General features: G+C 43.7%; 1 protein-coding gene across 2 annotated transcripts in view; it reads right to left on the bottom strand.

Annotated features, from left to right (window-relative positions):
• The window catches only part of sdk1a (sidekick cell adhesion molecule 1a), a 950103-nt gene that overhangs the window by 98503 nt on the left and 833823 nt on the right, over window positions 1–17777 (bottom strand). For both annotated transcript variants that reach the window (XM_078558601.1, XM_078558602.1), the window contains exons 30-32: window positions 17095–17296; window positions 9523–9626; window positions 8030–8100 (exon numbers count right to left, since the gene is read on the bottom strand). In XM_078558601.1, coding sequence (XP_078414727.1) covers window positions 8030–8100; window positions 9523–9626; window positions 17095–17296 — 377 coding nt within the window. The remainder of the gene's footprint in view (window positions 1–8029; window positions 8101–9522; window positions 9627–17094; window positions 17297–17777) is intronic.

Genomic DNA, 17777 nt, shown 5'->3' with positions numbered 1-17777 from the left:
CAAAGCTTGAAGATCACCTTTTTCAACATAGAAGTGGTGGTCAACTCCATTAGCACAGTGGTGGACCCAAACATGGTTCCCCATCTGATGACTGACGTGTCAGCTTCCATTGCAGCACAACAAGTTTCCACTAGAAGTCTGAGTGATGCAGTGAAAACTGAGACTGAAGCCGTGCTAGCTCAGACTACTGTCATGGCTGTGGATTAGTGTGCAAAGAAGTTACAGGATTTCACAACAGATGGCGCCAGATTCCAGCTGGCTGTCCTCCAAACAGATTACTAGGATTGGTGCAGCACTGCCCAATAGTGGTTCAATGACACAGAAAAATGCCATGGTGGTGGATGGGGTGCCAATCAAGTGGGCTGCTTTATCTTGGATGGTGTCAAGTTTCTCGAGTGGTGTTGGAGCTGCACTGATCCAGGCAACTGGGAGGCATTCCATCAGACCTCTGACATGTACCATGTAGATGGTTGACAGGATTTAGGAAGTTAGGTGAGTTATTCGACACAGAATCCCTAGCCTCCGACCTGCTCTTGTAGCCTCAGTATTTGTATGATTGGTCCAGTTAAGTGTCTGATCAATGATAATCCTCAGGATGTTGATTGTGATGATAATACTGTTTAATGTCAAAGGGAGATGGTTCAATTCTTTCTTGTTGGAGATGGCCATTACCTGGCACCTGAGTGGTGCGAATGTCGCTTGCCATTTACCAGCCCAAGCCCGAATGTTGGCCAGGTCTTGCTGCATGCGGGCACAGACTGCTTCAGTATATAACAAGTTGTGAATGGTACTGAAAACTGTGAAATGATCAGTGAGCATCCCCAATTCTGGGGATTTATATTGGAGGCGAGATCTTTGATGAAGTCGTTGAAGATTGTTGAGCCTAGGACACTACCCTGAAGAACTCCTGCAGCGATGTCCTGGGACTGAGATGATTGGCTTCCATCATCCTTTGTGCTAGTAATAACCCCAATCAGTGGAGAGCTTACCCCCTGATTCCCATTGACTTCAATTTTGCCAAGGCTCCTTGATGCTACACTTAATCAAATGTTGCCTTGATGTCAAGGGCAATCACTCTCACCTCACCTCTGGGATTTAGCTCTTTTGTCCATCATTGGACCAAGGCTGGTAGGAGGTCAAGAGCTAAGCAGCCCTGGCAAAATTCAGATTGAGCATCGGTGAGCAGATTGTTGCTGAGTATGTGCTGCTTTTGAGAAAAATCATGTTTTAGAATCACACTTTATCAAGGGTTGAAACCACGTGTTACAATTCTGCAGCTTTAACACATGTCTGTATAATCTCAAGTACCATGTTTTAGATTCTAAGTGAACCTTTGTAATCTTGGCTTGCATATGTACCTATAACCATATGAAATTGTATTGAACTAGTCAAAACCAGTACTTAACTGATAAAGTGTGTGGATGTGAGAGAATTCTCTTCCTTAGAAATATTGTAGATTAGGAGCCAACTCCATATGCCAGGGACCAATTAAAGATCAATTACATGCCCTGGTAATTGGTCAATTGGTCAAATGGTTTGTAAAGGAGGTTTGAGGGGAGGCGGCGAATGCCTCCCCTTCTTTTCCCTCTCCTTGTTTGACTGTAATAGGTTTTTATTTCGTTTGAAAACGATATACTTGCCAGTTCACTGAGTACTTAAATAAAGAGGTTACTTTTATTGTACTTAAACCAATCTAAATAACACTCAAAAGGTTACACACACACAAATACAGATTACAAAGTGGGGAAGGATAGGTTGGCCAAATTAGGGTCCATAAACAAAAGTAAAGGAGTATACAGTCCGTAGTTTGGTTGCTCAGCTGGCGTCCGGCTGAATTCAATGGTCTCGGTCTTTCCGATTTAAAGATGTTGGTTAAAGACTGAGTTGGTAGTACTGGGTTGGATTCTTTTAAGAAATTTCTGTCTGCAGCAGGACATTGCTTGATGATCAGTCAGAAAACAGGGCTCGAAGCTAACCTGGTGGGTTGGAGAAAAAAGGAGGCAGGAGGGACCCCATTGTGATTGCACAAGGTTCAGGACCATTCGTGACGCCTTAGATACTGATGCAGTACATGTCCAAATGCAGCAAGACCTGGACAATATTCGCACAACACAATGATCATCTCCAACAAAAGAGAATCCAACCCAGTACTACCAACATTCATGACATTCAATGGCCATTGCTGAATCTCCCACTATCAAGATCCTGCGGGTTACCATGGACCAGAAACTGAAATGGACTAGCCATATAAATACTGTGGATACAACAGCAGGTCAGAGGCTAGGAATCCTGCAGTGAGTAATTCACCTCCTGACTCCCAAAATCTATCCACCATCTACAAGGCACAAGTCAGGAGTGTGGTGGAATACACCCCATTTGCTTGGATGAGTGCAGCTCCTACAACACTCAAGAAGCTTGACACCATCCAGGACAAAGCAGTCCACTTAATTGGCACCACATCCACAAACATTCACTCCCTCCGTCACCGACGCACAGTGGCAGCAGTGTGCACCATCTATAAGATGCACAGCAGGAACTCATCAAACCTCCTTAGGGGTTATACAGGCTCCACTTGTAACTCTTTCGAGTTATCAACAGATCGCATGTAACTCTTTCGAGTACATTCACAGTTCTTGGTTTCTGGGAGTGGGACATGAACCCACAACCTTCTGATTCAAAGGCGAGGGTGCTATGAACTGAGCCACAGATGACACCTCCTCAAACCTCCTCAGGCAGCACCTTCCAAACGCACGACGTTATCATCCAGAAGGACAAGGACAGCAGACAGATGGGAACACCAGCACCTGGAAGTTCCCCTCCAAGTCACTCGTCATCCTGACCTGGAAATAAATCACCATTCTTTCACTGTTGCTGGGTCAAAATCCTGGAGCTGCCTCCCAATCAGCACTGTGGGTGTACCTATACCACAGGAACTGCAGCAGTTCAATAAGGCAGCTCACTATCACCTTCTCAAGGGCAATTATGAATGGGCAATAAATGCTGCTGTAACCAGAGAGGCCCACATCCCGTGAAAGAATAAAACAAAGTTAGGTCTTCTCCCTAAACTGCTTGTCCTTGGTTCTGCTGAGAAAACATGTGCTTAAAATACACAAAGGGTTGGCTTATCATGTGATCTTCCTTCTCCAACTGCTAGGGGAATTTTAAAAAAATTGTCTGTGTATTCCAAGGGAGACTTGATTAGCTCATGTCTGGAAGGTAACTTAGCCAAGGTCCCATTGTCCAAGCGGTTAGTCTTAATGACTCGTGTCCAACAGTTGAATACCTCAGGTGATTGCCATAGATGCCCTGCTAATGAGGCAGGAGATGTGAGTCCTTCACACTCCCCTGAAGTCACTGGGTGGAATCGTCCCAGATTTGCACAAAGTGCGGTAGCAGGCGGGGCAAAGGTCGTTTTATCCACCGGCCACAATGGCAGGTTTTCGCACTGTATCATTCCATTCCCACCTCATTAATTATGCAGTAACAGGGAACATGCCGTCTCGCTGGCGGGTGGCCTCTGATTCGCCCACCACGCGGCTTCCTCATGCAGGGCACCATATTTAAACTGCAGCCAGGCGCACACTTGTCAATGCTTGCAGCTCAGGGGTGCTCCAATGAAGACATGGCCCCAAAAGCCAAGAAGAATGCAGCCCCCCCGCCCTGATTCAGTAACGCATCCCTGGGATGCCTTCTGGATGCCGTGGAGGCCCATCACGATATCCTCTACCCGTACTCTGACTGCAGGAGGCCCATCAGTCTCACCACTCTGGCTTGGGAGGCGGTGGCAGAGGTGGTCAGTGCCAATATTGCACACAAGAGGTCAGCCATCCGGTACAGAAAACGGATGAATGATCTCACCCATGCTGCCAGGGTAAGACAACCATCTTATCACTCTAAACTCACACATTCACAGGGCCATCACACATTCACTGGCATCTCACTCACTGCCAGCTCAAGGGACATCACCACTCACTCTCACACACCCTCACATTTCCATCTGGCCTCATCTCCTATGGAGACTGCCTCCTCTGCCCTCGCCAGGCCACTTGTACAGATCAACATGTGCCCCCACACACATACGAACAAGGAGCAGGAGAAGGCCATTCGGCCCTTTGAGCCTGCTCTGCCATTCAGGGACATCATGGCTGATCGGATAGTAACCTGAAATCTGCATCCCGCCTACCTCAGAAATCCTATCACCCCCTTGCTTACCAAGAATCTATTCACTTCTGCCCTAAAAATATTTAAGGCTCTGTTTCCACCGCCTTTTCAGGAAGAGTTCCAAAGACTCACGACCTTCAGAAAAAAAATTTCACTTCATCTCCGTTTTAAATCATACAGGGTGATGGTGAGGCCACACCTAGGGTACTTATACAGTTTGGTCTTCTTTTACAAGGACAGGTATAGTTGTATTGGAGACAGTTCAGAAGGTTCACTAGGTTGATTTCTGGGATGAAGAGGTTGCCTTATGAGGAGAGGTTGAGCAGGTTGGTCCTATATGATGATCTTACTGAAATATATAAGACTTTGAGGGGACTTGACAGGGTAGATGCTGAGAGGAGGTACACCATCATGGAGAAATCTACAACTTGGGGACACAATTTAAAAGTAAGGGCTCTCCAATTTAAGATGGAGATGAGGAGGAATTTCTTCTTTCAGATGACCGTTAATCTTAGGAGTTTTCTACCCAAGAGAGCAGTGGAAGCTGGGTGATTGAATACATTCAAGGATAATGTAGACAGATTTTGGATCTACAAGGCAGTCAGGGATTATGGGGACCAGGCAGGAAAGTAGAGTTGAGGCCATGATCGGATGAACTTACTGAATGGCGGAGGAGGCTAAAGCGGCTGAATGGCTCAGTCCTGCTCCTGTTTCTTGTGTTCTTATACTTTGCTACACCCCTCATTAAACTAGGTTGGTCCCTGGCTTGATGGTAATGGTAGTGAGAGGCATGCTGAGCTGTGAGGTTGCAGATCGTGGCCGAATATAATTCTGCCGCTGCTGGCCCACAGTTCCTCATAGATTGAGTTGCTACATCTGTTCTGAGTCTATCCCATTTAACATGGTGGTAGTGCCACACAATGAGGGAGGGTATCCTCTGTGTGAAGGCAAGACTTTGTCTCCACAAGGACTGTGCAGTGGCCACTCCTACTTATACAGTCATGGACAGATGCATCTGTGACAGGTAGATTTGTGAGGATGAGGTGAAGAAGGTTTTTCCCTCTTTTGGTTCTCTCACCATCTGCTGCAGTTTCATAAATATATCCTTCAGGATTCATTCAGCTTAATCATTAGGGGTGCTCTTGAGCCACTCTTAGTGATAGACCTTGGGGACCTCTCCCGGAGTACATTCTGTTCCCTTGTTACCCTCAGTGCTTCTTCCAAGTGGTGTACAATATGGAGGAGTACTGATTCAGCAGCTGAGGCAGGGTGGTATTCAACAGGTGGTTTCCTTACCCGTGTTTGACCTGATACCATGAAACTTCATGGGGTCTGGAGTCAATGCTCAGGAGTTCCAGGGTCTCTCATTCCCAACTATATATAACTGAGCTGTCACTTCTGGTGGGTCTGTCACCCAGAATGGTGATGGAGGATCTGGGGAACATTGGCTCTAAAGGCATGATTTGGTGAGGAGGACTATCTGTCGCCTGACTAGTCCGCAAGAGAACTCTCCCAATTTCAGGCCGAGAGCTGCTTGTGGTTGTCCTCTAAAGCCATCTGTAATCTCCTCCACTGAAAATCTGCAGCCTTCCACCAATCATGCTGCAGCCATTGGGGTAACACTGAGCACTAAGACAGGCAAAGACTAATGTAAGACAGGCATTAAAGGAATGCACAATGACAGTTAGTTGATTTTTGAAAAATTTGAATTGGGTTTTTTATTTTGTGACGACTTTTATTTTTGCATAATGGCCAAGTGAGCACTGTGATAGTTAATGACAGAGAGAAAGCAAGTTACGGGACTTTTGTTGAATGGGGAATTGGGGCAGTGGTTACTGGTATCACAGTCAGTTAATTTCCTCACGGAAGCCTGATCAGAAAGCAGTTGGCTAGGTTGCCTTCTCTCTTCTCTTCCTTATGCTCCTGTTTCTCATTTGCCTGGTGTACAGCTGGTGGGAAGGGCTGTGCTTCATGATGGTGAAGTTGTGCAGCATGAAGCAGACCACCACTAATCTTAATCTTAACATTTGCCCTGCTGAACACTGTAGGGCTCCTCCAGAGCAGTCCAAGTAGCAGGAGCATTGTTTCAACATGTCAATGGTCAGCTTTATCGAATTTCATCTGACTGCATACTTTCAGAACAAATGCCTGTGGATTGCACACTAGATCATCAGCCATCTGGTCAGTGAATAGGTTTTCTCACGAAGTGGCCACCCTTTTGTTTCATGGTGGCTCAAATGCAGCTGACACAGTGGATTGTCACAGAATGATAGAATCATGACTGCTGCCAGGATACTGGGCACTGACCTGCATGTTTCTCTACCTATGGTCACATACAAGTTGGATGTTGAGGGAACGAAATCCCTCTCAGCTGTGGTATAGGGCACAGTTGACATTAAGCTTCTGCAAAATGATGTTATGTGCAGTCAATGGCTCCTTGCATCAAGGGGAAGCCTGAAATCCCAGTGAAGCTGTGTGCTCACTCCACCTGTTTCTTTCTGGCAAGAGAATGAATTGTAGTTATGTCTCAATGACTAGAGAGCATCAATGATGTCCCTCACACAGCAGTGGATGGCAAACTGTGAAATATTGCAAAAATTTCCAGCTCTAACCTGGACGGATGCTGACGCATAAACGTTCATTGTTGCAATGACTTTCACAGCCACTGGCAGTGCTGTCCCCCTCAACCTGCTCTGAGGTTGCAGTTATTGCTGCAGCTGATGTCAGATTTTAGTGTGGACTTCCTTACTGAAGCATGGGCATTGCACACACTTTCTCTCTGAATTTCAGGTAGGAGAATTACTCCCTGAACATCCTGGGAGAAAATAGTCTTCTGCTGAGAACCTTCTCCCCCTTCCAGACATTTGTCCTGCTCTGTGTAACATCTGCCCATTCTCCAAATCACGTTCTATTCCAGGTAGGAGGAAGAGGAGGGTGGAGGCAGGGTCAGGGAGAAGGTGGGGAATGCCTACTAGTGCTCCCCAAGGCTGGAAGAAACTGTTTTGTGCAGAAACTTTGAAGTCAGCAAAAACTCCTTGAGCACTTGCCACAGCAATCACAGTAACCTTAGGCAACATTAAACAACACTTGAAATCACCAAACACATGCAAGATTTGAAGCAACAGCCAAAGAAATCAATCAGCAACTAGCATGTACGCAGCTGATGATCCCCTTAAATGGCACTGGTGGGGAGTCCTTCCTGCTGCTAAGCACATTTTCAACTGTGCAAAGTGAAGAGAAAGGGTTAGCTGGAGCATTGAGCTCCAAAACGGTACCACTGTTGTTAAAACAGTGTTGCACACAGTGACGTCATGTCTGCCAACTCTTCATACTTCTGGCATGACAAATATGAATCATAGATATTTTCAAGACATGTTTCATGACAAGAGTTCACTGTCATGTTGTGCATAACTTCATTCATGTTTCATGGATGAAAACACTACTAAAAAGGTTAAGCCACTTCACTAAAGTGTATAGATTTCACATGGCCAATATTTATTGATACATCTATAAGACCATTCTTAAGCATATAACAGTAGAATTAAGTTTGTAGTCTATTACTACATTAGAGGTACATTTATCAATAAATGTTAGATGTTTAGCCAGTGCTGATATCACAGTCAAAGCTCTTAAAGCAGTTCCAAAGTTTCACATTATGAATATAACATGCTGAGATATAATGATTATCATGCCATGATAACTATGACTGATTGTCTTATGTTTTGCAAGGTTGCTAATTATGCCTTTTCTACAATATCATTTAAATAATGCATTGCGATAAATGTTAAAAAAATCTTTGTGTTTCATTAACTCAACAAACATTTTCAATACACAAAGGATTAATTACAGACCAACGGACATGACTTGCCTGCCATTGAACAAGGACCGAGGTAGTGGTGCGTGGAATCACAGACAGAATAATTGGTGGCTCACTGGGAACTGAAAAACAGAACTGTAGGTGAAGCAATTGAACAACGCATCACAATTTTATATTTCTTGTTGACCAATTAGATTCTGGGCTGAGGTTGAGGAGGGTGTAGTATCTCCATGTCTTATGAGAGGTGAAACCATATAGGTGTTCTCATACAATGTTTCACAATTGTGTTACGCTGGGGAAACCATTTTCATGGTTGAGCTCAGTGTTTCTTTCTAACTGATTCCCCCCGTGATAACTGTATGAGTGTTAGTTTTTGTCTGATTACACTGCAGAGAAATACTTTGGGCATTTTACTATGTTAAAGATGTGAAATAAACTCGCCAAGGGTCTTCTGACAGCACATCCAAACCAGCTACCTCTACCATTCAAAAGAACAAGGACAGCAGATGCTGGGAACACCGCCACCTGCAAGCTGCCCCCCACATCACACACCATACTGACTTGGATATATACATCACTATTCCTTTACTGTCTCTGGGTCAATGCCCTGGAATTCCCTCCCTAATAGCATTGTGCGCATACCTACACCATACGACTGCAATAATTCAAGGCGGCGGCTCACCACCACCATCTCAAGGGCCTATTAGGAATCAACAATAAATGCTGGTCTTGTAACATTCATATCTCATGAATGAATTTTAAAAATTACAATTTGTTATCATTACTTAGTTCTGTAGTCTGCAATGTTGGATTGCGAGAACAGGTGCAGGTATATATTGTACTGCATAGATGAGGTGCTGTAAAATAAAATCTAATACTGTTTCCATTTTCCAACTCAATTTTCGAGAAGGTTCAATCAGAGAAATACTGCAAGATTATTTGGGGCCTCAATGCATCCATTGCCAGTATTGGCATCACAAAATGTGTTCCAACATCTTTGTGCCCCAGTTAGATCAACTGCTCACTTTAGTTTTGTGAAACAACACAATATAAGTTAGGAATTAAATGCAGCGCCTACAAGTAAGAGTTATTTCTTCTGACAAGAGATTAAATTCAGGCTGTGTGAAGATTATGTATACATGAAACATGCCACAATTTGAAACTGTTTTAAGTAAATCTATTTCTCTCAGTCAATTATTTATCTCATTCTCTTGTTGCTTAGCAGTGAATTATTATTTTCTTCCTCTCTCTCGGGGGAACTGAGTTTATCATCCTACACAACTATTTGTCTTAATACAATTTAGTTAGTGCCCAATTGAGATTTTTCAATTTTGATAATCAAAGCTAAATATTAACAGTCTATTATCTTGAATACATATTTTTTAATCTAAGCAAATCACAAACAGAAATAAGATGCAGCAAAATTTGAGAGCTAAAATTGAGAATTTTCATATGAGCAAGGATAAGTTAAAAATTCATATGAATCAAAGAATATAATAGATAATTAGAACAGAGTGAAAAGTAATACTGTAACACATCCTTACCATCCTGCAGTGTTGTCACTGGCTCTGTTGGTGTGCTAAAAGCACTGTCTCCAATATCATTTGTCGCCATTATTCGTAGCTGGTAGGAAGTGTAAGGCTTTAAGCTGTAAAATGGAAGGTAACAGTAAACATTGCAGTACTTTAATTTTCCTAGCAGCATTGATTTTATAATGTACAAAGTGCAATGAAAATTCTGTACTGTTTTGGTGGTGAATTATTTCAAAACTCATAAAACTTAATACAAAGTATGAGAGCATCTGCTTCTATGTTAGCTATCATGGCTAAATACAGATAAATCAGTGTACCAGTAAAGTGTACAACTAAGATCTTGTCTTGATAAAAGCAATATGAGTGCAGTTCAGGGACATATTGGAACTGGTGGTCAGATATCCATGACTGGGTCATATCAGATTATCCAGAAATGTGAATCTCCATGCATAAAATTGCAGTCTCCTTCCATAAAAAATGACATCCCACATATACACAAAAATAAAAAGTTCAAAACCCAATTTTAAAATTCAGCTTGATTAATCAGGAGTGAAATCAGGAGGCACTTCTTACATAAAGGGAACTGGAAATCTAATATTCTCTCCCTTAAAAGGTTGAGGATGCTGGGTAAATGAAAATTTTCAAGACAGAACATTATGTTTTTGTTTGGTAAGAGTATGGATCAAAGACATGTAAAAGGAATTGTGGCCATAATCTAATTGAATGGGAGGACATGGCAGAGAGGCTGAATGGTCTACTCCTGATCCTGTGGTCATTTATATAAAAAAGGATTTAAAACCTCATAAGAGCTGAATGTAGCAAATTAGAAGCACAAGTCATTGTTGTAAGGCACATTGGGAACAATAATGGACCAATATGAAATAATATCCTTCAATAGAAATTTCAACCTTTTTAATAAGAGGTAAATTTGTGAAGTGTTTGTGCTAAGAAATATTGCTCCAGAATCAGAAATTCACCTACTCCAGAATGAATGAGGATCAAGTTCGAAATTCTGGATCTCATCAGGAGAAATATTTGAAAATGTCAGCAATTCTCTGTTGGTGTCAGCTGCTTAATGAAAGATCCATCATATTGCATATAATGTAATTACTTTACATGCAATATAAAAAGAGTTGATATCAAGGAGTGGCTACAAAGAGGGGAAATTTCAAGACGTCTTTCATGCCTTTTGAACGTCTAGACAATGGGCAGAATTTTGCCGTCGGCGAACAGGGGGCGGGTCCGCTTGCCGATGCGTAAAATGACGTGGGGTGACGTCGGGCGAAATCCCTGATGTCATCCCGGTCCATTTAAATTTTCAGGAAGGCGGGCCCGCAGCAAAATCAGCTGCGGTCCCGCTGACCTGTCAATGGCCAATTGAGGCCATTGACAGATCAATTAAAGTACTTAATGTACCTGCCCGTCCAACCTTAAGGTTGGCGGACAGGGCAGGAGCCCTGGCGGCAAACAGGTAAAACATGAAACCTCATCCAACAGTGGGATGAGGTTTCATTCAGGATTTTAAAATTTTTAATAAATTTATTATGTTAATTATGAACATGTCCCATCTCATGTGACATTGTCACATGAGGGGGACATGTTAAGGAATTTTTTTTTTCTATTTTTAATATTTTTAAAAGTGTAAATGATCTCCCTGAGGCAGCACTTAGCCTCAGGGAGATGTGCGCTCTTTCGTGCGCATGTGCGAAAGAGCGCACTCTCGCTTTTGGGGATTCCCTCCGCCTGCACAGGAAGCGCATAGCGCTTCCCGCCGGACATCACGCTGGGTGGGCCTTAATTGGCCCACCTACGTTAAGTGGCGGTGGGGCCCACTTCTCCGGCGGGGATTGGCTCCCCGCCCGCCAGAGATTGGGTCGGGCTCGCCCGCCCGACAGGCAGAAAATTCTGCCCAATGTTTCTGTTGCTATCTCTACTGTAGTAGTTGCTATTATTAGAATTTATACTGAAAAAGGAAATAAGAGGGGCAAAGAGAGTGCATGTGAATAGATTAGCAGGTAACATCAAAAGAAACCCAAAAGCCATTTATAAATATATAAATAGTAAAAGCGTTGTCCGAGTAAAGGTGGCGCCGATTTGAGACCCAAAAGGAGATCTTCTTGTGGTGGATCTTCTTGAGATACTAAATGAGTACTTTGTATTTGTCCTCATTAGTAGAGAAATTGGACAATATAAAATACACCAAGCAGATGTATTTGAAAGATTGACAGTGCATAAAATAGAAAAGTCACCTGGTCCAGATACTGAGGGAAATAAGGATAGAAACTGTTAAAGCACTGTCACAATCTTCTTAGATACAGGAGTAGTGCCAGAGGACTAGAGAAATGCAAATGGTACACTCCTGTTCAGAAAAAGGTGGGGAGGGATAAAACTGGCATCTACAGGTCAGTCAGACTAACATTTTTTAAATTCATTCATGGGATGTGGGCATTGCTGGTTAGGCCAGTATTTATTGCCCATCCCTAATTGTCCTTGAGGTGCTGGTGGTGAACGACCTTTTTGAACTTCTGCAGTCCATGTGGTGCAGGTACACCCACAGTGCTGTTAGGGAGGAGATCCAGGATTTTGACCCAGTGACAGTGAAGGAATGGCAATATATTTCTAAGTCAGGATGGTGAGTGGCTTGGAAGAGAACTTGCAGATGGTGGTGTTCCCATGTGTCTGCTGCCCTTGTCCTTTGAAATATAGGCGGTCGAGTGTTGAAGGTGCTGTCTAAGGAGCCACGGTGAGTTCCTGCAGTGCACCTTGTAGATGGTACATATTGTTGCCACTGGGCATCGATGGTGGATGGAGTGAATGTTTGTGGATGGCCAATCAAGCAGGCTATTTTGTCCTGGATGATGTCAAGCTGCTTGAGTGTTGTTGGAGCTGCACTCATCCAGGCAGGCTTTGGGGATCAGGAAATGAGTTGCTCATCGCATGATTCCTAGCCTCTGACCTGCTCTTGTAGCCAAGTGTTTACATGACTAGTCCAGTTCAATTTCTGGTCAATGGTAACTCACAGGATGTTGATAGTGGGGGATTCAGCGATCGCAATGCCATTGAATGGCAAGGGGCAAGGGGTGGGTTCTCTCCTGTTGGAGATGGTCATTGCCTGGCACTTGCATGGCGCGAATGTTACTTGCCACTTGTCAGCCCAAGCCTGGATATTGTCCAGGTCTTGCTGCATTTGAACATGGACTGCTTCAGTAACTGAGGGGTCGTGAATGGTGCTGAACATTGTGCAATCATCAGCGAACATCCCCACTTCTGACCATATGGTGGAAGGAAGGTCATTGATGAAGCAGTTGAAGATGGTTGGGCCTAGTACCCTGAGGAATTCCTGCAGTGATGTCCTAGGGTTGAGATAATTGACCTCCAACAACCACAACCATTTTCCTTTGTGCTAGGTATGACTCCAACCAACAGAGAGTTTTCCCCCTGATTCCCATTGACTCCAGTTGTGCTAGGGCTCCTTGATGCCACAATCAGTCAAATACTGCCTTGACGTCAAGCACAGTCACTCTCACCTCACCTCTGGGCTTCCACTCTTTTGTCCATGTTTGAACCAAGGCTGCAATGGTCAGGAGCGGGGTGGCCCTGACAGAACCCAAACTGAGCGTCAGTGAGCAGGTTATTGCTAAGCAAGTGTCATTTGCTAGCACTGTTGATGAACCCTTCCGTCACTTTACTGATGATCAAGAGTAAACTGATGGGCGGTAACAGGACGGGTTGGATTTGTCCTGCTTTTTGTGTACAGGACATACCTGGGCCATTTTCCACATTGCCGGCTAGATGCCAGTGTTGTAGCTGTACTGGAACAGATTGGTTAGGGGCATGGCAAGTTCTGGAGCATAAGTCTTCAGTACTATCACCGGAATATTGTCAGGGCCCATTGCCTTTGAAGTATCCAGTGCCTTCAGTCATTTTTTGATATTACGTGGAGTGAATCGAATTGGCTGAAGACTGGCACCTGTGATGCTGGGGTCCTCTGTAGGAGGCCGAGATGGATCATCCACTCGGCATTTCTGGCTGAGAGTGTTCCAAATACTTCAGCGTTATCTTTTGCACTGATGTGCTGGGCTCCTCCATCATTGAGGGTGGGAATATTTGTGGAGCCTCTTCCTTCAGTTTGTTGTTTAATTGTCCACCACCATTCACGACTGGATCTGGTAGGACTGCAGAGCTTAGGTCTGATCCGTTGGTTGTGGAATCGCGTAGCTCTACCCATCGCTTGCTGCTTATGCCGTTTCTTCACCCAGAGAGTGGTGAGCCTGTGGAATTCGCTACCACAGAAAATAGTTGAGGCCAAAACATTGTATGTTTTCAACAAGGAGTTAGATATAGCTCTTGGGGCAAAAGGGATCAAAGGATATGGGGAGAAAGTGGGAGCAGGCTATTGAGTTGGACGATCAGCCATGATCATAATGAATGGCGGAGCAGGCTTGAAGGGCCGAATGGCCTACTCCTATTTTCTATGTTTCTATGTTAGTCCTGGGTTGTAGCTTCACCAGGTTGACACCTCATTTTTAGGTATGCCTGGTACTGCACCTGGCATGCCCTCTTGCACTCTTCATTGAAACAGGGTTGATCCCCTATCTTGGTGGTAATGGTAGAGTGGGGTATATGTTGGACCATGAGGTTACAGGTTGTGGTTGAGTACAATTCTGTTACTGTCCTGCAGCGCCTCATGGTTGCTCAGTCTTGAGTTGCTAGATCTGTTCAAAATCTATCCCATTTAGCACGGTGGTAGTGCCACACAACACGATGCAAGGTGTCCTCAATGTGAAGAAGGAACTTCCATCTCCACAAGGACTGTGCGGTGGTCACTCCGACCAATACTGTCATGGAGCATCTGTGGCAGGCAGGTTGATGTGGATGAGATCAAGCATGTATTTCCCTCTTGTTGGTTCTCTCACCACCTCCCAGAGGCCCAGCCTAGCAGGACTAGGACTCAGTCAGCTCGGTCTGTAGTGGTGCTATCAGCCACTCTTGGTGATGGATATTGATGTCCTCCACCCAAACAAAATTCTGTGCCATTTTCACCCTCAGTGCTTCCTCCAAGTGGTGTTCAACATGGAGGAGCACTGATTCATCAGCTGTTTGGGGGAGCGGTACATGGTAATCAACAGAAGGTTTCCTTGCCCATGTTTGACTTGATGCCATGGGACTTCATGTGGTCCGGAGTCAATGTTGAGGACCCCCAGGGCAACTCCCTCTCGACTGTATGCCACTGTGCCACCACCTTTGCTGGGTCTGTCCTGCCAGTGGGACAGTACATGCCCAAGGATAGTGATGGTTGTGTGTTGGACATTGGGCAGAAATTTGCACTGAACGGGCGGGCCCGTGCCCAACCCGCTTGAGCGTAAAATGACACACGATGATGGAGAGCGAGCGACCCGAAGTCATCACGCACTGGCGCGATATTTCAGTCGGCCGGTGCGTACTGGGGTTAGCAGCGCACCCGCTGACAATTAAGAGGCCTATTAAGGCCATTAAAGTTACAATTGAATGAATTTTTTTGCTGCCCATCCAACCTTACGGTTAGCGGGCAGGCAAAAAGGGCAAGTAGCCTTTGGATTTTTTGGAAACCTCATCCACGGGCAGGATGAGGTTTCCAACACCAATTAAAAATTAAATTAAAATTTTTAAATTTAATTTATAACATGTCCCCGCTCATGTGACTCTGTCACATGAGGGGGCATGTTCTTAACATTGCTAAGTTTTTAATTTCTAATTTTTTAAATTGTCAGCTCCGAGGCAGCTTTCATTGCGCGCACTCGCGAACTTCCATGCTCGCCCACCTCCTGCCCCCACCCTGGCAGCGCTGCACCGTGTGTTTCATGCTGGCTGGCCGTTAATTGGCCAGCCGGTGCGAAATCGATGTTGGGGCTCGGTCGTGAGTGGCGGTCGATTTTGCAGTCGTTCCTGGGCCCGCAGGTCCGACGAGAGGAAAATCCTGCCCATTATCTGGAAGGTATGATTCCATGAGGATGACTATGTCAGGCTGTTGCTTGATTAGTCTGTGAGACAGCTCTCCCAATTTTGGCACAAGCCCCCAGATGTTAGTAAGGAGGACTTTGGAGGATCGACAGTGGTGGTGGGAAATCACTTCAAGGCAATAAACCAGGACCAAATTAATTAACAATTGGTGAAATGTGGGTTGATAAATGAGAGCCAGCATGGATTTGTTGAAGGCAAATCATGTTTATTTGGCTTGATCGAGTTCTTTGATGAAGTAACAAGAAGTTGATGAGAGTGGTGCAGTTGATATGGACTTTCCAGTCAGCTCCTAGCTGGAAAACTGTGGCGAATTCTGGGCAGAACGCTTTAGGAAGAATGTCAAGGCCTTAGCAAGGGAGCAGAGAAGATTTACTAGAATGACAACAGGGATATAAGGCTTCATTTATGCGGAGAGACTAGGGAAGCTGAGGTTCGTTGTCCTTAGAGAAGGGAAAGGTTAAGGGAAATGAAATAGAGATGTCCAAAATCATGAAGGGCTTTGATAAGGAGAAACTGTTATCAGTGACAGAAATGTCAGTAGCCAAAAAGCACAGATTTAAGGTACAGTAACTGGCAAAAGAACCAGAAGCAACATTAGGAAATAAAACTATGTAGTGAGCTGTAATGATCTGGTATACACTGCTTGAAAGAGTGGTGAAAACAGATTCAATAATAACTTTCTAAAGGGAATTGGATAAATGCTTCATGGGGCAAATTTGCAGGGCTAAGGTAAAAGAGCAGGGGAGTGGGACTCATTGGATAGCTCTTTTAAAGAGCCAGCACATACACGATGGACTGAATGGCCTCCTCTGTGCTATATCATTTTATGATTCAATATAAAGCTTGGATGTAACTAAATTTTAAAATACAAAGTAGAATATCTGTGATTCTCCACTATGTTTGAGATGCAGGTTTGTTGAAAGCAGCCTTTGGGAATGGTTTCAGTTAACAACAACATAACAGTGGCAAATGTCCTCATGTTGGAGATTCCTGTTATACTCTTAAACCAAGCTTGAGTAATGGCGTCACCATTGGAATTGTTAAGCAGACTATAATTGTTTGGTTTACCAATAATATAAAGTAGCCAATTGATATTGCATATGACATTGTTTGTTTGTCTGTCTTGGTTCTAGGTTGGTGTATTGCTGTGTTTTGTATTGCAAGTTTGTAAGATAAAACTGCCTTTATCCTTGAAACCAGAGATCCAATTTAAAGGAAGAACACGACAAAGTATAAAAACACATCAAATTACTCCTCTCAGTCAATATGAATATTCTCCCCAGTGAGCAAACAGTGTCAAATAGTATCTATGGGAGGACATGGCAAGACTTTGGAATGGCAGAAAATGCAAGAACGTTTTTTTTTGCAGCATTGGATCGGAACTGGTGAAACATTAATTTTCACAATATTTCTCCTTCAGTTTCTGATTATTTCCAACATTTTTTTGTGATTTCAGATTTCCAGGATCTTGATTTTCTTTCATTACTTGATTAGCAGGCAAAAACTACAATTTTTCCTTTATATGATAGTCTTTGTATATAAGCTATAGAATTTTATACACAATAAACAGGCTGTACATATTACCGGTCTATCACATATGATGTAGCATCATGATTGATTGAAGAGGTGTGTGTCTGCCATTCCCTGTTAGGTAGTTCTTTTGTCTGCACTGTGAAGTAGCGGATTGGTGATGAACCATCACTGCCGGGTTTCCACTGCAACAGTAAGCTGCGACCACGAATCTCAGACTGAGGTATTGTCAGGTTGGTAGCTGGCTGCGGGTGGTCTGCAAAACAAAAAAAAGGCTTCAAAACAATTCGGTCCTGTAATTGTCTCTAAGCACCACTGTTGTCTTTGCACAAGAACAAGCAAAGCCAAAAAAAATCTAGGCAGACTTAAGATCAGTTTTCTACCACCGCTTTTGAGTGACTACAGGACCAGAAAAGTGAGGTGATGCAATTACACAACATCTGTACGACCACAAAAGATTTCTTTTGTGCACTCCATGTAATGAAATTATAAAATGATTGATAAAGAATGTATTTATAATTTCATTGCATCTAGCATACAGAATAAATCTTCGATACAGCTGGACAGCACAAGGTTGTGATAACTAATGTTTTGATTGACATCTAATTTCTTAAACATATTCAGAATCCCTATACGCAATATTGAAATATTCATTAACTTAATTAATTGATGATTTCATTGCAATTTTTTTCTCCATGAAAAATCAGATACTGGATCTGGTTCTATATCCAACTATG

The sequence above is a fragment of the Cetorhinus maximus genome, chromosome 15 (genome assembly GCF_964194155.1).
Source record: "Cetorhinus maximus chromosome 15, sCetMax3.hap1.1, whole genome shotgun sequence".
NCBI classification, from domain to species: Eukaryota; Metazoa; Chordata; class Chondrichthyes; order Lamniformes; family Cetorhinidae; genus Cetorhinus; species Cetorhinus maximus.
Note: the sequence above shows the minus strand (reverse complement) of the source record. Positions and strands in the feature narration are given on the sequence as shown.